Raw genomic sequence first — 21,488 nt, 5'->3', positions numbered from 1 at the left:
GTTAAACCCTGTCTTAAATCTCCAGTTTGTGCTGATCTTGGAGACCTTGAAATCCCATTTGATTTGTTGTTTGAGGCCATAGCTGCTCAGAAACAGCTTTGTGCCTGCTTTGAAATTGCTCTTTATCAGGCAATTGCTTCCATTTCATAACTGCGGAACCGGTTCTACGTGCTGGCTTTAAGCTTCCAAATGATCAGCAATTTGACATTAAGCGATTGACCATTATTGGGTAAGAGGAAAAGCTAATAATTCCTGGTGTTTACAGCACTGATTTTTTAGTGTGATACTGATTCTTTACATCTAACTTGCACCTTCAACCACTGTCATGAATTTTTTTTTCAAGTTTAAAAGTAAATTGCTAAATCACACAAGCTTTGATGCTACGTGCATAGTGGGTAATCCTTTTGTCCCAGTGCCACTCTTTTGTCCCTAAAAGAACATCCAAGCCTCTGTTAAAACACAGGATCTCTAATCTTTGCCTTCCTTATTGTGGTTTTTGTAGGGGTCCAAGCCTGTCTCCAAACCACAGTTCGAGAGCAAGAAGAGAAGTATGAAATCCAAGGTGGCCCACGAAGAGGCCGGCTCAACAGAGAGCAGCTGGTGGGTTTTATTGCTTGAGACAGGTTATCTTAATGACCTTTGGCTCGTGCGTTTTTTGCCCTTTACCACATGTGCAGTTGCAGCAGGTGTAAAATTTTAATGTGGTCTTGTACGGAAATTTGATTATGTGCAAGGTGATGGAGGGAACTGTGAAAACCCATAAAGCTGTCACTTTCCTCTATTAGTGGATATGTCGCTGTGACCTTGTCAGAGGGAACACTGTATTACATTTGTGGAAGAAACTGTGTGGGACGGGAAGTGATGCCATTTTGGCTGCCTCTGCTCAGCTTTAGACCTTAGTTGAAATTATCTGAAAGTTGAAAGAAAAATGGTATTGTTACTTCTCGTTTCCATATAGGGCCACTTTGGTGTTTAACTGGGTTAATTTCTGGTTGCTTTCTGGATTACAGCAGAAAAGTTTGTTAAGTGTATTCTTACAGCAGTTATAAATATTCCTAGCTCACAGTTCAAACCTCATCGTGCTGGAAAATATTTAAACGTAAGCAAGGATTTGCTGTATAAGCAAGCTTTTCTGATTGCACTTACACTGAGGAACTTGCGTGTCAAGTTACTGTTCTAGTTTCCAGTGTTGGATATTTTAAATTGTATATTTTTTTTGTAGTGAATGATTGTTCCTTTCCGCTTTTCTTCTGTATGATCATTTGTGAAGTCCTGTATTTATACTTTTTTCTTTCTTCCACTTAGCTGCCTAAGTTGTTTGATGGATGCTACTTCTATTTTTTGGGATCTTTCAGCCATCACCAGAAGAGAGATCTTGTGGAGCTGGTCAAAGCAGCAGGAGGACAAATTCTGGTTAGGCAGCCAAAACCAGACAGCGACGTGACACAAACCATCAACACAGTGGCCTACCATGCAGAATCTACTTCTGACCAGAGATTTTGCACTCAGTATGTAATCTATGATGCATCTTCTAAATTCAAGCCGGAGAAAATTCGTCAGGGCAAAGTCTGGATGGCCCCTTCCAGCTGGCTGATAGATTGTGTGATGTCCTTTCAGCTCCTGCCTGTAAAATGAATATCAATGTCTCATGAGCAAGATTTTAAAATGTGGTGAGGCTTGAGTAGTTAGAACGCTCTGGTAAACACTGGTCTTGAGCTATGATTTATGTATTGCACTTAGGTATACAAGACAGCTTTGACCATTAAGTGAGTTACTAAGATCGCTGATATGCTGGCATAAATACTTTTACAATGGAGGAGAGAGATAAAATATACTGCATTGAATAATGTGCCTTGCGTTACTTAGTATGCTTTCTTTTTGCATTTAACTGAAGTGTAATAATCACTGACATTTTGTAACTAAGGTTTTGCAAAATGAAACCTTTTGCATTCTTGATTTAAACCAGCCCTTCCTAGGTGATACAGCATGACCCTGTTTCTTTTCTGCTTCATATCCATTGACAGGGATCTACTGTATGTGTCAAGATTTCCCAGCCAGGCCAGAACTTGTGTTTAAAGAAAAAAAAAACAAGAAGTCTCTATGCATATAAATATATAGCTATTTGCCTGTGTAAACATCTTGTGTCAAACAACATGTGATGTCTCATTTAACTTCTTACAACTGAATTTTGCAGGAAGTTCTTGCCATGGGATAAGCCTTGTAGAAATTAGAGTAGAACGAATGGCCTGAATTCATCTTAAAGCAGACAATTTTGAAAACACTGCCTTTAAAAATCTTCATCTAAAATTTCTTATTTGTAGCAAGAGTAATACTTCATCCACTTCTGTCCTCTTTCACACTTGTAAATGTGTAATTTGAATTGGACTCTATATTCTGAAGATTTTTAAGCATCAGGATCCTTATTAAATTATTATAATCAAAACTATTTCTGTAAGTCTGGATGGTTTCTATCATGGTTACATTAATGAAAAAATTTAATGATGGCAAAAGAATTATGCTTCACTTTGCACAATTGTACTTAAACTTAGCTGGCTACATTGGAGCAATATTTGATCCTTTTCTATTTGTTACAATAAACTTTTAATGCTTTTCTTGTAATTGACTGTAAGTTATTGTCAGAATCTTACTTCCTCACTCTGTGTGTAATGTTTTGCATCTTGTGTGTTTCCCTAGTTTGTGAATTCATAATTTAAAAACTCTGTATGGTAATAATACATAATGAGTGGTGGTTGTGGGATTTTGTTTTCTTTTGTATTCCTTGTAATAATAAAACCACTGGTGCCAGTAAGTTTGGAGTGTCTTATTTCATGAGATTAGCTGCAGAATAAGTACATAGTCCATACGTGTCTCAACAAGTAAATGGAAACTTAAGTGCTTTTCTGTGCACTTGATAGAGCTGTGAAGATAGCGTATCCACCTGCAAGAGCAGCTCTTCCATGTAAGAGACAGTAGTTTTCTGCAACCATTGTCATTGGAGATCCTGTGCCAATTTTCAATATGCTCTACAGAACACTTAAAACTGTACACTTTGGGTATAACAGGTATAGTTTTCAATAGCATCTACTAGACTTCGGAAGCTGGAGTGTCTTGATCTATCGCTTATGCTGGACCGAATCATTGCTCTTCACTAAATGCAGTTCTCAAGTACTCGCAGGTTTGTGTGAGCGAGCGCAAGTGCAAGGCTCATTAATAAATGGAACAGCCCATGGGATGGATGTGTTTTGGGTTTTTGTGCAGATAAACACTGGCAGCAAATGAGGTACCAAGTCGATACTGCACGGACTTGGTCGTTTATCTTAACAATTGTAGCGCATTTTAACTTGGCATTTCATAGCACATCAATATACCTAATGCGGTATTCTTTGCAAAAGTAGCAGTGAATCTCTGCAAAATTCTCAAGAATGGAGCATTTCTGCTACGTACCAGGAAGAGATGTGGCCCATCGGCAATCCTGTTCTATGTCCCAAAGTAGAGGCAGCAGATACAGATTTTTAGGAGCTATTGTTCCTTGGCAGCTGAAAACGACCTCTGTTAGAAAATTGCCATCAATTTATGTATGTGGGGTTTTTAGGCCATGCTCTGAACTTTTCCTAATGTCTCGTTTGAATCGAGTCATGTTTTCAGGCAGAGTTGCTATCAAATCACATCAAGAATCTCTCCATATCATACTGAGGCATGATCCTGTTCATTGAAGCGTACTCAAGATTAACCCTGGCTCCTCTTCTTTGGATCTCATCAGGAGTTCAGAGCTTGAGCGTAATTAACTTCCGAAGAGCCTCCCAGAACTGCACCAGGTGTGGAACACGACTGAACCAAGAGGTAAGTCCACAAAAGCTCGAGGTCGGTGACACAAACCCTGCTTAATTTGCTCTTACTAAAAGCAGAGGTATTGCACCTGATAAAACATATATTAAAAAAAAAAAAAAAGTCTTATAGTAAGCATAAATCTTAATATATTGGATGGATATTGGCTGGTGAAAGCAAGGTTATAAAATCATGTGTCGGGTGGTAGAGGGTGCGTTTGTAGAGATCATTTCTCACCGTCTCTCCTAGTTCAAGGAGGGTGCAACGAAGGCAGCGAGTTGGAGACAGGCTCAAAATCGGGATTTCGCGATTTTGCGAAAGTGAGTAGGCTTGTGGCACAGCCAGCTCTCATGGGTGCTGTATGTTTTGGTGTGGTGCAGAGCAGGGAGAAGATGAGTTCATTGAAGAAAATCTGTTAAAGGTTAGTAAAGAACCTTAGCTATAACATAAACTTATATTAGTATTCTGCTGAAGTGTATATGCTTAATATGCGTTGATGATTGGGGCATCTGAGGATGCAGAAGTCTAAGACTCGCATTCTGGATTATAGATTTTTTTAATCTCGTATCTATACCTCAGAAATGCTGTGAATCTCAGGCTAATGATTTGCAGGCAGCTTCCCTTGAAATGTATCTGTTTATCTCATTATTCGGTTGAGACACCTGATAACACCTTCCGTAGCAACGTCTGAGTTTCAGGGACATCAGTTTAACATCACTAATAGCTAATATCTTTTTGAATGGCTGTGGCCCATGCTCTAAGGGCGAATATGAGAAGCCTGGCTGGTTTGTTTGTTTGCTTTTCTTTGTTTTTTATTCTGTGGGGGTGGTTCGGGTTGGTTTTGGTTTGGGTTTGTTTGGTTTGTTGGTTGGTTTTTGTGGTTTTTTTTGGTGTGTGTATTGAGGTGAAAGATACTTGAGAGTATGGAGGTTGTTTCTTGCATCACTATCCTGGGTAGATCCCAGGGAATATAGTCACAGCATAGCTTATAGTTTTCTCTGTTCTATCTCTATTTGGTTATTAATTTTCCAAGTTCTCATAGTTTTTTCTTATCCCTAAAATACTAATAGTTCCCTTTGGACTTTGCTCCTCTAGCTATAAAGTCAGATCTGTTCTCCGTTGCTGGACATTGAGGATTCATTTGTTATTTGAGATACTCAGAAGTGACTTTTTGAGATACTCAGAAGTAGCCCATGAAGAGGCCTTATCAGAGCAATGCAGGAAAGCCGGGTGCTGCATTGTTTCTGCAAGTGTTTCAGGGAAACAACAGGTCAATGGGTCACCCCGAACAGTGACGGCTGCTTTTGGTCTCAAAGTAGAATCAACGTGCCTGGAAGGTGCTCGGGGTCTGTTGTCTCACGGTCCTTTTCTGAATTAATATCAAACATGGGAGGGTCCAAAGATTTGCATCTGTCTAATAACACATCAGCAAGTGCTTCGCCTTACCGGCTTCTACACAGCCTTTGTTAGGCTTGAACTAAAGCCCCTCTCTTCTGCTCCATCACAAGCGTCTGAGCTGAGGTCCGGTGCCTTATTTAAGATCAAACTTAATCTGAAGCAGTTATTTTATGCTGTGGTCTTGCAACCGATCAGCTCTTTGGCTAATGAAACTTGCAAGTATTCTACTCAGGACCAGGGTGTCTGTGTGGAAGCCACTGATGTGTTCTAAAACTACACATTGGTGTGTACTATTTGGGGAAAATGTGTAAACGTAGGGATCATCTGGTCCCTCTGCCTGTGCTATCTGTGCTGCTTCTGGTTGACATGGGCTGGCTTTACTGTCAGGGTGGTAGAGGGACGGGGAAAAATCAGTTTATAGCTGCCAATGGAGCGTCTGTTCTGGCCTGGCCTGTGGAGCGGCTGAACTGCCAGCAAAGTTTGGATGGCAGCGGCTTGGGATCTTGTTGAGGACAAGTCTATGAAAAACAGGACAGAAAAACTTCTCTCTTTTTATCCTTAAGCTATTTTTTACTTCAGTGCTGGAGGATCATCTATCTATGCTCTTGGTAAGAGGGCTGAATTTTAAGTCAGATTAATTGCTCTTGGCCCCCGTGTCCTTTTTCTGAGTTTTTTCCATACTTTGCAAGAAAAATCAGTTTGATGGAAAGGTTTGAATCTTTCTCACGATGGGGACTGCACTGTGAGAGAGTTTCAAACCTGTCCACCAAACTTTGAGTCTTCACGTTGCTGACCGCACTGTGTTGCAAAAGCCAACAAAGCAGCCTTAAATATCAATTTAAAAACTACAGGAAGAGGTAGTATTGGCTAGGAAATGGGCAGTAGTGTCTCGGATGGAACAAATGAAGATTCAGTGGGTTTTAATAGCAGTGCAGCATGTTCTATCTTTTCAGACTTGTTTGATTTAAATTAACGGTAGTTTAACTAGTGTTAAATTGCCCTTAAAAGCAGAAGAACATTTGGTGTGTAATCAGATGGGAGAAGGGGAGGAAGGTTCCCACCTTTCTTTTTGTTCTTTTTTCTTCTTTTTTTTTTTTTTATTTCCCTATGGAGATGATGCATTTTCTGTGCTGCAATTTAATTCCTGGCAGGAGGTCTAGTCTGATGAAGTAGCAGGGATCCGTCATCCCCTGCTGCGTGTTTGAGACACTGGTGTCATTCACTGCACGGAGATGCGATGACGGTCGGCGGGGCGGCCGGTCCCCACGGTTCTGTCCTGCAGTGCGGGTTGCCGCGTCTTGCTCCGGTGGATGCTGGAAATGTTGTGCTCTGCAGCCAGGAGAACTGAACTGTGTGGTGCCACGGTTTAGCTGCCCTATAATAATCTTCCCTGGGCGCCAAAGTGTGTTTAAGAAGCAGAGAGTTTTCTTCCCTGATGGGCACAGCTGCAAACCGCAGCAGCACTTTCTCACGTCTGAGTTGATTTGGGGACTGTGTCTGCTGGGCTGCAGGGCTGTGGTATGATGAGGGATGTGCAAGCACATGCGATGGTTTCCTGCCCGAGCCCGCAGGCTGCAGAGCTACGTGGTGAGAAAGGGGTTAAAAATGGGTATCAAAATGGGATGTGAAGCGACAGCTGAGCTGGCCGTCTTGTTCAGCTTTCTGAACTGATAAAAACTTATTTTTTCGGTTAATATGGGGCTGGGTTAGTCTCCTGCTAGTTTAGCAAACTGCTAATTCTCAGAGAAGTCAAAAAGGTGTCTGGCGGGGGGAGCTGGTGTGCAATGCCTAATTTGGCAGTGATAAGCTGGGGCTCAGTTGTGGTACACGACCTCCAAGATGAGGTTTTCCCTTTGCCTTACACACTTGTGCGATTGCATCCCCCAGTCTCGCTGTGGGGTTTGTACTGGGTGCTAATGGCAGCCTGACCAGAGAAATGGTTCTCCCCTGCTCTGAACAGCTGAGAAATCCAGATCAGCTATAGTTCGGGTCCAGCTGGAATTCAGGTCTGTAGTAAAATTTAACATTTTTCTTTGGTGTAAAAGATCTGGAAGAACATTAGAAATATATAAATTGGGGGGCTTTTAATTGAATTAAATATTAATATGGATAATGCAATCAATGGTCTATTGATTGCGTTAACCACAATAATATTTAATTCAATGAGTCTGCAGTGCTTGATCTTTTTCTTCCTCTGTATTTATTTTATGCTGTACAGCAATGTAATGCCAGGCTGTGCTCTGGGCTGAACCCCTTCATGTGCCCTCAGGCTGGCTGTGTAAAATCAGGGTCACCTGCATGGCTGATGTAAACCGGAATTCAAAACTGCTACTCTTTGAAGCACGCATGTTTTTTAAAGCTCTGACACGAACAGTATTGCTATTAATGTAAATATTGCCCGTGACCTCTGTGTGTTCTGCTTTTGCAGCCTGGGCACAATGCAACGTTTCATTCCTGCTCTCAGTAGTTGAGTCCCAGCAGCTGCATGTGTCCAAATGGGAAGATTTTCTGTCCTAAGATCTCTAACGTGCTTCTGAAGAGGTGCCAGGTTCTGGTTTCAAACTCAGCCAAGCTTGAATGATTTTATTTGTGGTTGTAGGCTGGAGATTTTTATTAAATTAAAATTCACCATTTTGTTTAACTGAAAAATTGGAGGCAGATGTTCTCCCCAGCTCAATCCACTCACAGTACAAGTTTTCTGGTCTCTGGTTCTTTGTTTGCTGTGTACCTGTTGGACAACACATGCTAAAAATATGCAGGAAAAGCCTAGAATAAGCATTTGCATTTTTCCAGAGAAGTCTTCTTGTGGACTCTTGAAAGAGTTTGCGTGGACTATTGGCTTCTGGTTTTAGAAAAACTGTCTTGATGAAATCAACCTTGACTCAATAATGAGAGATGGAGAACCTGCTCGCACCTAATTAGACATTGCTGTAGTCTGTGCACCAGCATACATCTGTGGCTCAGAAGCGGGGTGTCCCTGGCTAGCTCAGGTCTTGTGAGCTACAGCCTTGCTCTCTCACCCACCACAGGACACCACACTTGCCCAAAGAGCTGAGCCTGCCCTGCACCCCAGGTTCTTGTAAGACACAGCTGGTCCTGTTGGCAAGACAAACTTTCTCTGGCCTCTGCAGTCACTGGGGATGCTCTCCTCCACAGAGGGACAAAAGTGGCCACAATTTGATTTGCTCTTGTTGCATTCCACCTACATCTGTCAAATGCAAAGAAAATCCAATAACCTTGCTTCTCTTTCCTCCTTACAGGGCTCATGAGTTTTAGCACGAAGCCTTATTAATGTGCAGGGAAGCAGGTAGGTCCAAACAGTATCTGTGTGCAAAAGGGTCAGTCACAGTGAGCTCAGCTGGAGCCAGTATCAGCAGGGACCAGGTTTGAAACAAGCCATACATTTTCATCTGTTTTTGAGAACTTGCGATTAGGTACTTTGAACTGGATTTTGACGCTAAAGACAGATTGTGAATGCAAAATGGAGCTCCAGGCTTGGAAATTGAAGGCCGCAAATTCAGACATAAAGGAATAAGCGGTCAGATGCAGCAGCTCCTGCGTTAAGATGCCATGGTTGTGGCACACACCATTCAGAGGGCAAGTTGTACAAGATACACAAGTCATAAGGAGCCACAGCTCCTGCTGAAGGTCAGGCAAGGTAGAACTGGCTCTGGATCAATCTCTGGATGGCAATGTGGCGATCTGTTAAATTGGACATGGCACTTGCGCTATGGACACGAGCAAAGGAGTGACAGACCGTGAGCAGAAAAGTCTTCACAAACACACAAAGGTGCAAAGTCCTCACCTTCTCCCTGCAAACAGCATGCCATAATCCTATAAAACCAACAAATGTGCACCCCGGTGAGGCAGGAGGAGAACTGGCTCTGTGTTTAAGCAGACAACACTAAGATAGCAGAAGAGGGTTGTAGGTGGACAACAACTCTGTTTAGCTCATGCTCACCCCAGGTGCTGTGCTCTTTGGCACCCTAGAAAAAGCCCTAAGGCCAAAGGCTGCAAAGGTGATGTAAAGAATCTCATTCTGATCCCATTCAAGGTGCAAGCTGCCTTCAAGGTGATGCTGTATGCCCAGTCGTACCTACACTTAGTCCTTTGAGGACTTAACAATGGTTGGAGGAAAGGATAGAGATGACAGCCAGAGACTGGAAGAGGTTTCATGGGGTGCTAGAGATGAACCAAGTACTTGGGAACTCCAGCACCTGGAGAGAGAAAGGTTTTGTCCAGTTCCAAGGTCCCATCCTGGTGGCCCCAGGGAGCCCCAGCTCGGCACTTATGGCTCCTGGCCAGCTCCAGATCATAAACGAAACTGGACCTCGGCCTCTTCTCTTTTAGGAATATGGCTGTTAACTGTGACTGCCAAGGAAGCTAAATCACAATTTTCTTCTGTGCTGTACAGGTGATAAATCTTTGTACATTTAAAAATATTTGATCGTGGCAGAGAAACATGCCTGAGTGCAGCAGGGAGAGAGGCTATAACCAGCCCTTGGGATGTGTTGCATATTCCCACACCTAATTAGTGCACATTAAGGTAAGTATTGGAACTGTCTTTGCGTATTAAATTATAATATTCACTTCTCCTTGTCTCATTCTTTCCCTTTTCTGTTCATATCCCTGAAAGAAAAGCATTTAAATGTCACAATTTTGAAGCAGAGCATCCAGCAAATGAAGAAACCCTCAAATGCAGGCATTTGAGGCTGTTTTGTGTCTTCAGTGTCATGGTCACCCTCCCCACACACACCTCTCTTGTTCCTGCTTCACACTGTGCCCAGGCTGCTCCTATTATTTCTTTCATCTTCAAAATTATGATCTTAAAAAGAAAAAGATCGTTTTGTACCTGCCTGGACATGGGTTAGTTTTCCCATGACAGGCAGGAGCTCACGCACTCAGAAGACAGAAAAAATCATCATTTTGGTGCTGCCCAGGCCAGCACTAGAACTTGGGAAGGAGCTCATGTTAGTACGGGGTGGTGCTGTGCTGCCCACCAGCCAGGCAGCCATGGTGAAAGGATGTGTTGGAACCAGCAAAGCCTCTTTGTCTCCCTCACCACAGCCTCCACCAGCATGCTGGGTGATGCTTGCACAGGCAGGCAAATGAAGGAAGACAAAGATGCAAGAAAAAGCATGTGTATGGCAAGGGAAGAGGTTCATGCAGGTGCTTTGAAGCTCTGCCCTTGGGGTGAGCAAGAAAATTCTCCTGCAAAAGGGGCAGCTGCAAAGTTCAGTTTCCAAATCGCCACCTTTCCAGCCCCTTTTTATTGCAGGTTTTCTCCACCCATAGCAACTCAGAGAGCTCTCTTTAATCATCTTGCACTTGCAACCACCTTTGCATGGGTCTCTGTCCCTGGCATGCCTGTTTCAGATTTTTACAGACTTATTCACTGCATTATAACATTTACGCACCATGGTTCCCAGGCACTTCCTTCTAATGGATTTTGCATTAGTAGCTACTATCGGGAAATCTAGTACCAAAAGGTTAATGTACATCCATTAGTCCTTTTTTTGCCCCCTTCTTTATGTGCTAGTAGAAGACAACCAATTTCAGTAAATACATTAGGTCTGGAAAGGGTCTGGAAGCACTTGAAATTCAGTACGTGCAAAGCTCTGGGGCTATTAATATTGTCCTGTCTGAGCACTGCAGGTAAAGTGGGATTTGCAGATGTTGAATGATACCTTTCAGGTGTTGTCCAGCCTCCACAACCTTTCTTTTCCTCATAAAAAGAGTTGGGTTTTTTGAGACCTGCTCTTTTTGTCAACTGGACTACTTGCTCTGTGTATCTTCCATCATGAAGGAAGCTATGCTTTCACCCATGTGTTCTCTCAGCTGTAGGCAAGCTAAGGAGGAATCATGTTGGGGTAGTTCAGGCTGTTGAGTGGGCAGCTGAGCTGGATTTAACAGTTAGACTATTCCTCAACCTGCAGCAAATGGTTTTCTCCCTCCTTCCCCTAAAGCCAGCATGACAATTTCAGTCCTGCTAATCGGAGCGAAGCTGAACCCTAAGTGTATCTCATTGTGTTCTCCGACCTGCACTTTACACAAGGTCAAGCTTTTTCACTGAAAAAATCTATTACTCTAATGACAACTAGTAGCAAGAAGGAGGGGTAGGCAGGGCTCCTGATGTATTTACGATTTGCAGAACTTGCCGTGTTCTCTAGCTGAAACCTTATGTTTTAGCACCTCAGACCTTTGGAAATTAATAGTTTGGGTCATGATACTCTTATGCCAGCTGTCTTTGTGTTCAGCACTCGGTCAGCATGGGCTGAACCTCCTCGCCCTGTCAAGACCTTAATGGAGAGGGCACCATCACCCTCAGCCTTCCCATGCTCTCATGTTCACTTCAAACTAGGACTCAACCCTCAGGTCTCCAGTTTCCCTAAGGTCCTAATCAATATGTCCACCATGTCTAACCTGGTGCTCCATGGTATCCCACTTTCCACCCATGTCAGAGCTGGGGGGCTGGGCAGCAGAGCAGACACAGTACGTGCAAGCTGAGGCATGACCAACTCACTGCTCTGTGAACCATCAGCTCCTGATTTCTGCATCTTGTCACTGTTATTTTCCAGTACCATGTAGTTGTTCAGACTGAGGATTTGTGTTTGGTACTAAAATCTGTGGCCCACAGCGAACATCTGCACTGGTCTGTGGTGCGCATCACAAGCTGAGCTGCCCCCCCACCACGTGTGGGGTCAGTTCTGCAAGCTGCAACATCCTGACTTGAAGGTGTTTATGCAAAATGGGGATACACAAAGCTGGGTGCACGAGCAGCTCTGGGTATGCGAGTTCAAAATGTTGCAGAATCAAGGCCAAAAGAAAAGAAAAAAAAACCCTGTGTGCTTTAATTTCACTTAATGAGAAACGATTCACAGCTTTCCATTCCTGATCCGTATCTTTCCATTTCTATTCTAATGGTAATTACTGTAGCAGTTTATTAACAAAGAAATCATTTAATAGCTTTCACATATTCCCATACTTCAAGTATCTAACAACTTATTGATTCGATAGCTTGGCAGCGTTCCTGATTGAGGAGCTGGAGTTTGAAATTTTTTTAGGCACTTTGATCAATTCACATGCAAAGGATCATTATTTTTCTGGTTGAAACAAGGGATGGATTGCAGATCGATGGAGTCTACAGTATGTTCTTGTGTGTGATCTCTGCCGCACCCATAGCGGGAGCAAGCAGTGTCTGCATTTTCTTATGGAAGGACCTTGAAAAATTGTCTTTGGGTTGGATTTCTCATCCCTGAGCTACCACAGTCAGCACTGAAAAGGTATGGAACACGTGTGCAGAGAGGTAATTTCAATATTTGACACCACTGAGCACATCTTTATGAAGCATTTTTGTATTTGCAGCTGTATGCCCTGCTTTCCACAGGGCCCACCAAGGTACTGCATAGAACAGGCTTTGCAATGGCTTCTTCATAGCCTTCAGTCTTGCTGTAGACTCATGATGCTGCTCATTGCTTCACCACCACTGCTCTCGCCTTCTGGATGGGTCCTCACTTCTTCCAGGTAGCTGGAGAAATTTTCCCTGACACCAGTTCATGCTGGTGCAGAAGATCAGGACACTGCAAGTTCTCCCAGAGGGCTACACAACATGTGATGGGTGAGTCTGCAACAGCACATAAACCCAGCTATGGTCCAGCTATGGTCCAGCTTTTCAGAGACAACCAGTAGCCAGTCTGCCACTGCACTGGGATGGCTGATGTGTGTGAGATGTAGAGGAGGCTTATGGGAGTGAAAAGTAAGGTGAAGTTTTCTGGAAACTGTGTGTCATAGATGGCATGTGCGCCTTGCTGTCATGCTTTTTTGTGGATTTCTAGCAAAATATTCCCAATTATTCTGGAGGTCTACATTGGTGTTGTATCTGTGCTATTAAACAACGGAGCAATCTGCTTAGAAAGAGGCCCCAGGTACTTCAGTAAAGGTCAAAATGCTCTTAGTTGCATCATGAGCTCTCTTAGAAGGAGTGAGGGGAGCAAAATGGATGAAGGTGATTTGCTGTAAGTTTTCTCACATAGGTTTGGCAAGAACAGAGACATTTGACCGCTATGAGGAGAAGCTGCTACCTGTGTCCCTGCAGGCTTTTTTATGCACATGACCCTAATGGGCTTCCTGACTGGTTTGTTAATAATTCATGTACTTCTGAAATGGCCCGGTTTGTTCATGCAATGCATAGGTGACCCTACAACCTATTGGGAATAAGGCACCGGGAGAACTTGAATTACAGGTTAGTCATCTTCCCATCTAATATATCACAGACTGAAAGCTTTATGACTTCAGAGCTTACTGTATTAATTTTATGCATGAGTGCTTTATTTTTACCATACGAGATATATCACTAGCTTACTAGAGCAAAATATCATTAGACCTCGAAAGGGATTTGGTCACTTACACTTTGTCACCAAGGATCATTGCACATAGATTATGTAGGGCTGTACTGTGCCATTTCTCATGTGTTTATTAAGTGATTATAAATATCGAACAGAGTGCCTTTAGGGGACACTTGAGATCTGTTATTGTAGTAACATTTCATTCAGAAAGATGGCACACATGCCGTGATTTGTGCCTTGGGAGGGTCTGTCAAAGGGTTTGTCTGATGAGAAGGCAGAGGTAGCCAGTTCTGCCTTGAAGCAGCTCTCCTTCATTGTTTTTAGTCTTTTAGCCATTGTTGCTGTGTATCTTCTCTCATCCTGGTGGCACATCCTGGTGGCTGGAGTCAAGGACAGGATCATGAGACACCCAGAGCCCAGCCCTGCATGTGCTGGAGACCTTGACTAGATCACATCAAACTACTTTGGGTCCTTTGGGTTTTTCTTTCTCACTTCAGAATGCCAATCATGAACATACCACGAACTCAATTTTTCAGAAGTGCTATGCCCTCAGAGTCTTTAACGTTTCAGTGATAATGAATGTGTTTTGTATATGAACCCATAAAATACACCTGTTTTCCCTGAACACTCAATCTGCTTCTGCACCAGCCAAGGGAAAAGAGCTTGTTGATGTACCAGTGGCTGAGGGACACCTGGGTCCCACCTCCTTGAGAGCCTCGTGCCATTTCCCACAGCCCAAAGCTGCGCAGGAGTCCACCTGGGAGCTCGTCCGCTCCTTGACTAGAGAGATCAAAGAGCAGCCCCATTTCCAGGCTTTGCTTTCAATTTGCTGTCGAGATTGCTGCTGAGCTGACATCTCAATTCAAGTTTTCAGAAGAGCTCTGTTCCTCTTTGGTCACTGCAGCAGATTTGATTTTTTCCACAAAAAAATAAACTGTAAAGCATCTGCAGGAAGGTTGGTGAAGGCTGGGCCTCTTTCTGGAAACCGATGCTTCTTTAGGTCTCTGTTTTTAATTTAAAATTTTACATTAAAATGTTTCCTGCTGGGTATGTAAAGCACAATCTGAAAAAGAAGCTGTTCTCCATTTCTGGATTTCCACTTATAGCTGAACAACACAGGCCAACCTTTGATTAAGTGATCCACAGAAGAAAAAAAACATTGCTATCTGCCTCTTAAGCATTAATTAATGCTTCCGTGATTCATTAACTTAAAAGACTGAGATGAGAAGATGTAGGTAAGCAGCAAAGAGCCACATAAATTCACCAACAAAATTGACAGAGGGCTGCAATTGTGTTCCCAGACTGGGAACATGGGGAAATAGGGTAAAAATGATTTGTGACCAGAAAAAAAAAGGAAATTTCCTTGTGTTACATGACTGCATGCTTTTATTAGTTTGATGATGTACAGTGGGACTATTTCTCTTGGAAATGGCTTTTTGGTTAACATTTCATTTTCCTTCCCAAAGTTAGCTCTTGCTAGCAGTAATATAAAACAGCTCCCTGCAATTGGCTATCCCCGAACTTTATTAATACCACTTGTTGTTGTTGTAAATGATCTATTTCAGAACAAGTAATAAAGCTCTTGTGTTGCAGGTGAGCAAGGCCTCCTTGCCCTTTATCACATGCCATTGCCACAGGAGGGGAAGAATGAAAGATTTTTTAATAAAAAAATAATAAGAATAAAACTCATAGTACATTGCATTGATAGTTATATCACTTTTATACCAGCTGCTTCTCTTTAGGAATTTGAGGCTGTGCACTAATTTAATACAACTAAATTGGTACAGATTTTTTTTTATGTGATCTATCCGACTGATATTGCATTTCCAGACATTGTCACTTTGCTATTACATGGTGCTTCCAAATAACAGCGTCTGGAAAACTACCAAGTCCACTTTTACCCATGAAGGACACAAGTTTCCAGGGTGGTGCATATTAGCTGGCATATGATTAACATATGATTATCACTAAATAGATATGAGAAATTTTTACTGAGGGGCCTGTTACTCATACCCCTGGGAATAATTTCAGTATGGTGAATGGAGCTACTAATATCAGGGCTGGGCAATGGGAAGAGACTTCTGACGCTGGATGTAGCATCTTTGCCATCTTTTTTTTTCTCCTGCATCTTCTCCAGGAGCAGACTCTGGTCGAAATTTGTGCTTGTTTAAAGGGAATGTGGGTCAGCTGTTTTCATGTTTCCTTCTTTTCATGTTTCCTAACCTTCTTGATTTGTCATTTCTCTTTACTGGTAGCAGAAAGGCTGTTGACACCTCAAGGTTTCCCTAGGACAAGGCTCCAGAACTGTTGCCAACCAGCTGCCCCTGCACATGCAGGTATCAAAATCTTTGCTATGTGTTATGTTCCTACAGGTACTTATATTCTGTCTCAAAAACTAAGGGCAAATGCCACTTGTTGGGTAACACCCACTGAAAAGCATTTGACAAAATGACAGAACAAGTCTGTGGTGCACATGCATTTCTCTAAATCTCCTCTCCACCCTGCTCAGGGTTGGTGGTGTAATGGGCCAGGCCTGACTGGTGAAACTTTCCTTGCTCGGTAACTCCTTCAAAGGACTCATGTCTGCTTCACTGGTCAGAAATTCAGACATGCATCCACCTAAATTTCTATTTCTACACTGACCCAGTCCTCAGGATCTTGTTTCCCATTCAGCAAATTCTTGTTTCTGCCCTTAACATGGTTTTGCAGGAGGAAACTCCTGTAGTTACGCTACAAGGCATCACAGCCACTGGTAGCATACAAACATTGGACAAATTTGGCCTTGGAAATGTTGGTTTATGATTCACCGTCTCAGCTCCACAGGAACAGAGTCCAGATTGATGTTAGCAGTTTTGGTGGGAGATGGAACTACAAATAAGACGTTGGTCCCCAAGCTCCAGCTGGATGGAGACCAGCCTTGTGTCTTCTCAGAAGCACCCAAGAAGAGCAGGCAAACCCCATAATCTCAGCATTTGTGGTATCTCCACCTCACAGGCTTTATGATATCTCTACTTTTCCCACACTGACCACTTCCCCAGGGAGGCTATTTCCCTGTGAGGGAAATTTGAAGTGGTTGCAAAGGGTTTTCTTCCCCTTTGTGCCTCCTGCTCCCTGCCAAAGGCACCTGTGCCTCCTTCCAATTGTTGTTTCTCACACTGCTGACAAAACCAGTGGAATTCATAATGTTTTAAGTAAAACCATGAGGGCTAAAATATTCCATGGGGCTTCACAGCATGATCACAAACACACTTTATTTTCCAGGTGTGTCTCCCTTTGTTTTCTTTTAATGCTGGTGGGGCAAGGAGGGGCAACCCTACTACTTGTTTAGAGATGCAATTATCCCAAGTGCATATGCCTGCAGTAAGCCAAGAGGATAACCTTGAATCTGGAGAAAATTAGGGGAAATGTAAAGCCAGCTGCAGCTCCAATGGGTCCCCGCGCACCCCTTTTGCTCACAGTTTCTATTCATGCCAATAAAGTACCAGAAGATATGCAATACAATGGGAAATTGCTTCTTTGGGTATCGTAGCATCTTGACTTAGAAGTGCTTTAACCTTGGCCTCATGCTTCCTCCGGGACCTGTTGCCTTTGCTGCAGAAGTACCGACACCAGCCAGGAACATGTAGGATTTTCCATCTGAGTAAAATTAAAACCCGAAACCTTTACCATCCTCTCGATGCCAGACGTGCTCTACCTCCATTAACTTGAGCTTAATGGACTGCAAAACGAGCATTTCAGTACGTATGGGAGTGGAGTATTTGTGGGAGAGCAAGTTCCTCACGTTTCTGTCTCTTCCCTTCCCCACCGTACTCCAGCTGCCCCTGGAAGCGCAGACATCCAACCATGATCAACACAACACAACTCCAGGACAGCTCTATGTCAGAACATTAAGGATAATCTTTTACAGGGAAGCTGTTTGCTGCCCCCTCAAAAAAAAAAATGAATTGATACCTAAAAATTTACAAAGCTTTTTGTCCTTTTTTTTTAAAAAAAAGCAAATTCAGCTTTAGTAACGCAGCCAGGCTCCAGAAATTCCAGAAAACTGTTTGAGCAAGGCAGAGGTTGCAGCCATCAAGCTGTGTAAGTAATGGAACGAGCAAAGATGAACGATCCCTATCTATTAAACTGAAATGATTTTTATTAACCAGGTGCTTGAGGGTGATGTTGAGGATGATGTAAACACTGAAGATGACACTTTTCAGCAGGCCAGCGGAACACCTCACTCTGGCTTTATTACAGCCTCTTCTGAAGTCCTTCAGTGTAGGACCCCAGGAGCCGAAAGCTGGAGCCCGCTCGCCTCAGCCACCCAGCACACTGGCTGCACAGCTGGTGGTAGGACACTCCAAGGCATGGTCTACAGTCTCCACCCTCATTGTCATACATCATACAGAGGGACAAAGTAAAACCTGCTTCCTTGGAGTTCTGTATTCCAGATTTATAGGATTTTTCAAAACTCCCTAGGCTGGGATTTGGCTGTTTATCCAAACACAGAGCCTCGTCCATGCTGAAATACCTGAAAGGATCATCTGTGTGGTAACAGGATCAACCCTTGGGGTAACCAGGTGGGAGAGTCGTCTAATGGCTTCTCTTCATGTTTTCATGGGTTATCACCATAAAGAGAACACCATCATGAAACTGCATGTGTGTGTATGTTGTAATGACCAAAACTACCTTGACTACGTCCTTCCCAGTGCCAGATGCCTTACAGTCTAAAAGAGCATTTTTAATAGTGGCATTAACCAGTATAAAAATCCTGTCCCATTGAAACAAGTCTAATAGCTTAGGCTCACTCTCTCATTCCCTTCTTTCTGCAGATCTACATCTCCTGTGTCCGAAGCAAACATCAGGAAGTCACATGGCAAAGGGTCCTTTCACCTGGCTGCTTGGGTCACTGAAGTGGGGAGACCACGGGACTCTGCTGAGCCTTGTACTGGCCAGGTGAGCAGAAAGCACTCTGCATTTCATGGAGAACACAGCTCTGAGCATGCAAATGGGGTTGGCCACAGGTGTCAGCACCAGAAATGCTGCAAGGGCCATGGATCAGAAAGGTTGTGGTGGGAAAGATGCCCTGAAATTGTCAGATAATGTCTCTTGGTGCTACTCTACCCACCCTCTTACTGCCTTCCGTGGAAAGCCCAGTGCCAAGAAAATATCCACTGGCAGCTCCCAGGGATGCAAATAACTAATTAATTAGTGAGCTCAGGGGAATCGGCATGGTCAGACGACATGCAGTCCCTGAGAAAGGAGAAGCTTTGTCTGTCTGTTGCTGAACGAACCTTGATAACGCCAGCTGGCTGTCTGCCCAAAAGTTGACGCTGTCTGTGCACAAGGGTACAACTATCCCCAGATGGGTGCAACCATCACTTGTCCCCCAGCCTTGGCAGGGAGGACACCAGCCAATGCTGGCGGGGACACCATCTAGCTCTGCACCATCCCAAAGGAGCCCGATTTAGCTTTCTTAGTTATTTTTGTCTTTCCTACCAGTTTCCTGGTACAGAATTATCCCTCTGTCTGGGCTTGCACATCCTGTATTCAGAAGCATGACAAGTCTTGGGAATGGCTTAGTCTTCCCTGCCTGGGGCTGGTTATGGACATAAAGAAAGGACCAAAATAATATTTTACATGGCTTAATATGGATCTGTTGGCTACATCAGGACTCTGATTGCTGTTTACTTATGGGATATTAGTGCTAGCCTGCCTGCTCCCCATTCATGGACTGTTGGCCTCTATTTCCATGGATACAGGGAAGGGAATTGCCAAAAGGAGCAATTTAGTAACTGAGCACAGTTACCTGGGTTAAGATGATATGTTTTAAGGGTTTCTGTGAATCTCAGGTGCTTTATTTTTTTTTTTTCTGTGTGGAGCTGTTGGAAAAAAACACCAACCACCTACTCTGTGCTCCTCTGCTATTTATTCAAATGCCAATCTGTGGCCACGGTGGCTACAGGGTTTCCAAGGCAGAGTTGGCTTCTGTCTAGGTGGCTTGGAGAGTGAACCAAATTCATGGTTTCCCTACAAAGTTCTGTTCACTGAGAAAACCTTTAAAGAGAGTTTGGAGAATCTTCATCATTTAGTATGAAAACTGAAATAGTCATGTTCACAGAGCTCTTATGTCAACAGGGAAGTATATGTCAGCATTTCATGTTGAACAGAGTCCCATGTTGGGCATATTTGGATGCAAAACTCCCACTGCAGCCTGTGGCACTGGAGTGTTACTGGCTCTTCTGGGAGCACACAGAGTGCAGCTAAGTGGGGGCATGAATTGGCATCTTCTGAGAGCAGAACTCTTATCGATAGCGAAGTTAAGGTGGAAATAAATGTTCTCTAAAATAAATCACTTCTGATAATGTAGGAAGCATATCTGCAAATATAAATATATACATATTATATGAAATCCATAAATACAGGCACTCCTGTCATTTCCATGTGTTCTACTCCTTGTGTTTTAAAAGCCAACCTTCCATGCTGCAAAGGTTTTTTTTTTTGATAAATTTTTCATTTTCTATATTGTTTTGCTGTTGCAAAACCATGTAATTTTGCTATATAAAAGGTATTAATTTGCTCTACATTCACATGGGCCCTCTTTTCTCTCTAATGGTCACCAAAGAGAAACACATTATTGCTCATGCTGTGCTGGAAGATGAAGATTTCCTCCTTGTCTTTACATTTAGCAGAACAGGGATTGCTGCAGTAGATCCATCACCCCTGTTGGCTGGGACAGCCAAGCCAGGGGAAGGTCACATCAGATGGAACTTGACTCATTACATGCCACTGAAGCCATTGAACGCTCCTGACTCAGAAGTGCCGGTGTTCAGCATCCCAGTTCTCCATGGCTGGGTGGGACAGCAGGATGGAGATCACCCAAAGTCCATTTTTTTCCCAGCCTTAGCCTGGTTTGGAGTGTGTCTTGCAGGCTTCTGGGGGAGGACAACATTGCCCAGCTAACGCTTTGCAGGTGATCTGGAGCTGAGACGGCTCTCTCTGGGGTGTGTGGGACATAATCCCATAATAATAAAATAATCTTGGGTCATGGCATATTAATGTGGATGGGGAAAAGGTGATGCTCTCAGCATGGGCTTTCCCACTGCTTGGAGAAGGAGGGAGGCTGTTACACAGCTGCTTCACTTTGGGGGTAAAAAATGGCATCAAAGTGAGACGTAGATGCAAAGCACCCCAGGTCAACAGATCACCTTTGTGGATCTGGGTATGTTTTTTTCTGTAAAACTCACTGTTACTCATGCTGATGGTGTTGTCTCTAAGACAGCTACTCTCTTAGTTGTTCTTCTGCTCCAGTTCAAGAGTTTTTAGCTCCCTTTTCTATCCACGTCTCCCAGGCTGTATCATTTCTATCTCCCCTCATGCTGCCATCTTTATCCCTCATCTTTCCAACTATCAGCTCCACCTTCCCCTCCTTTCTGCCCTACCATGCCCCCTGCTCTTCTCTCTAACCCTCAGCATCTTCTCCATGTCCCATCAATGCCTCCTGCATTTTCATGAGTGTCAGCCTGGGGAGTTGGGAAGGACGGTGCCTGTGGAGGAGGTTGTGCTCCCCCATCTAATAACACATGTACCAGACACCTTTCCCTTGAGATGGCAGCCTCTGGAAGCCAAAGACGAACCTTTCAACAAGATTAAAGAGATTGTATTAATTGCTATCGATCATGGGTCAACAAATTAAATTGCATCTGCAACTGCATCTCAGAAAGGTCTAAAAGGGAAGAGTAGTTAATAGGTCTGGCTGGCCCAGAGCTGTGATTAATTAAAGGGAGAAATGAATGAAAAAATTTAAAAAAAAAATAAATAATTAAAGGCAGAAAGGAAAGAGATTGAGATAAGGCTGAAACTCTTTGGTCCAGAAATGAAATAGCACATCTGGAGAGAGCGCAACAGGATTCCAATTCTGGATCTGCCCTGTCTGGC

At 43.4% G+C, this 21,488-nt stretch overlaps 1 protein-coding gene across 3 annotated transcripts in view; it reads left to right on the top strand.

Annotated features, from left to right (window-relative positions):
• BARD1 (BRCA1 associated RING domain 1) overlaps positions 1 to 2,809 on the top strand; it is a 43,839-nt gene extending 41,030 nt beyond the window's left edge. For 2 of the 3 annotated variants that reach the window (XM_065069088.1, XM_021286613.2), the window contains 2 exons: positions 503 to 600; positions 1,306 to 2,809. In XM_065069088.1, the coding sequence (XP_064925160.1) occupies positions 503 to 600; positions 1,306 to 1,635 (428 nt within the window). In that variant the 3' untranslated portion in view covers positions 1,636 to 2,809. The remainder of the gene's footprint in view (positions 1 to 502; positions 601 to 1,305) is intronic. The other variant, XM_065069089.1, reaches the window with a different exon arrangement.
• The last annotated feature ends 18,679 nt before the right edge of the window (positions 2,810 to 21,488 follow it).

Source organism: Columba livia, chromosome 7, assembly GCF_036013475.1.
Source record: "Columba livia isolate bColLiv1 breed racing homer chromosome 7, bColLiv1.pat.W.v2, whole genome shotgun sequence".
Taxonomy (NCBI): Eukaryota; Metazoa; Chordata; class Aves; order Columbiformes; family Columbidae; genus Columba; species Columba livia.
Note: the sequence above shows the minus strand (reverse complement) of the source record. Positions and strands in the feature narration are given on the sequence as shown.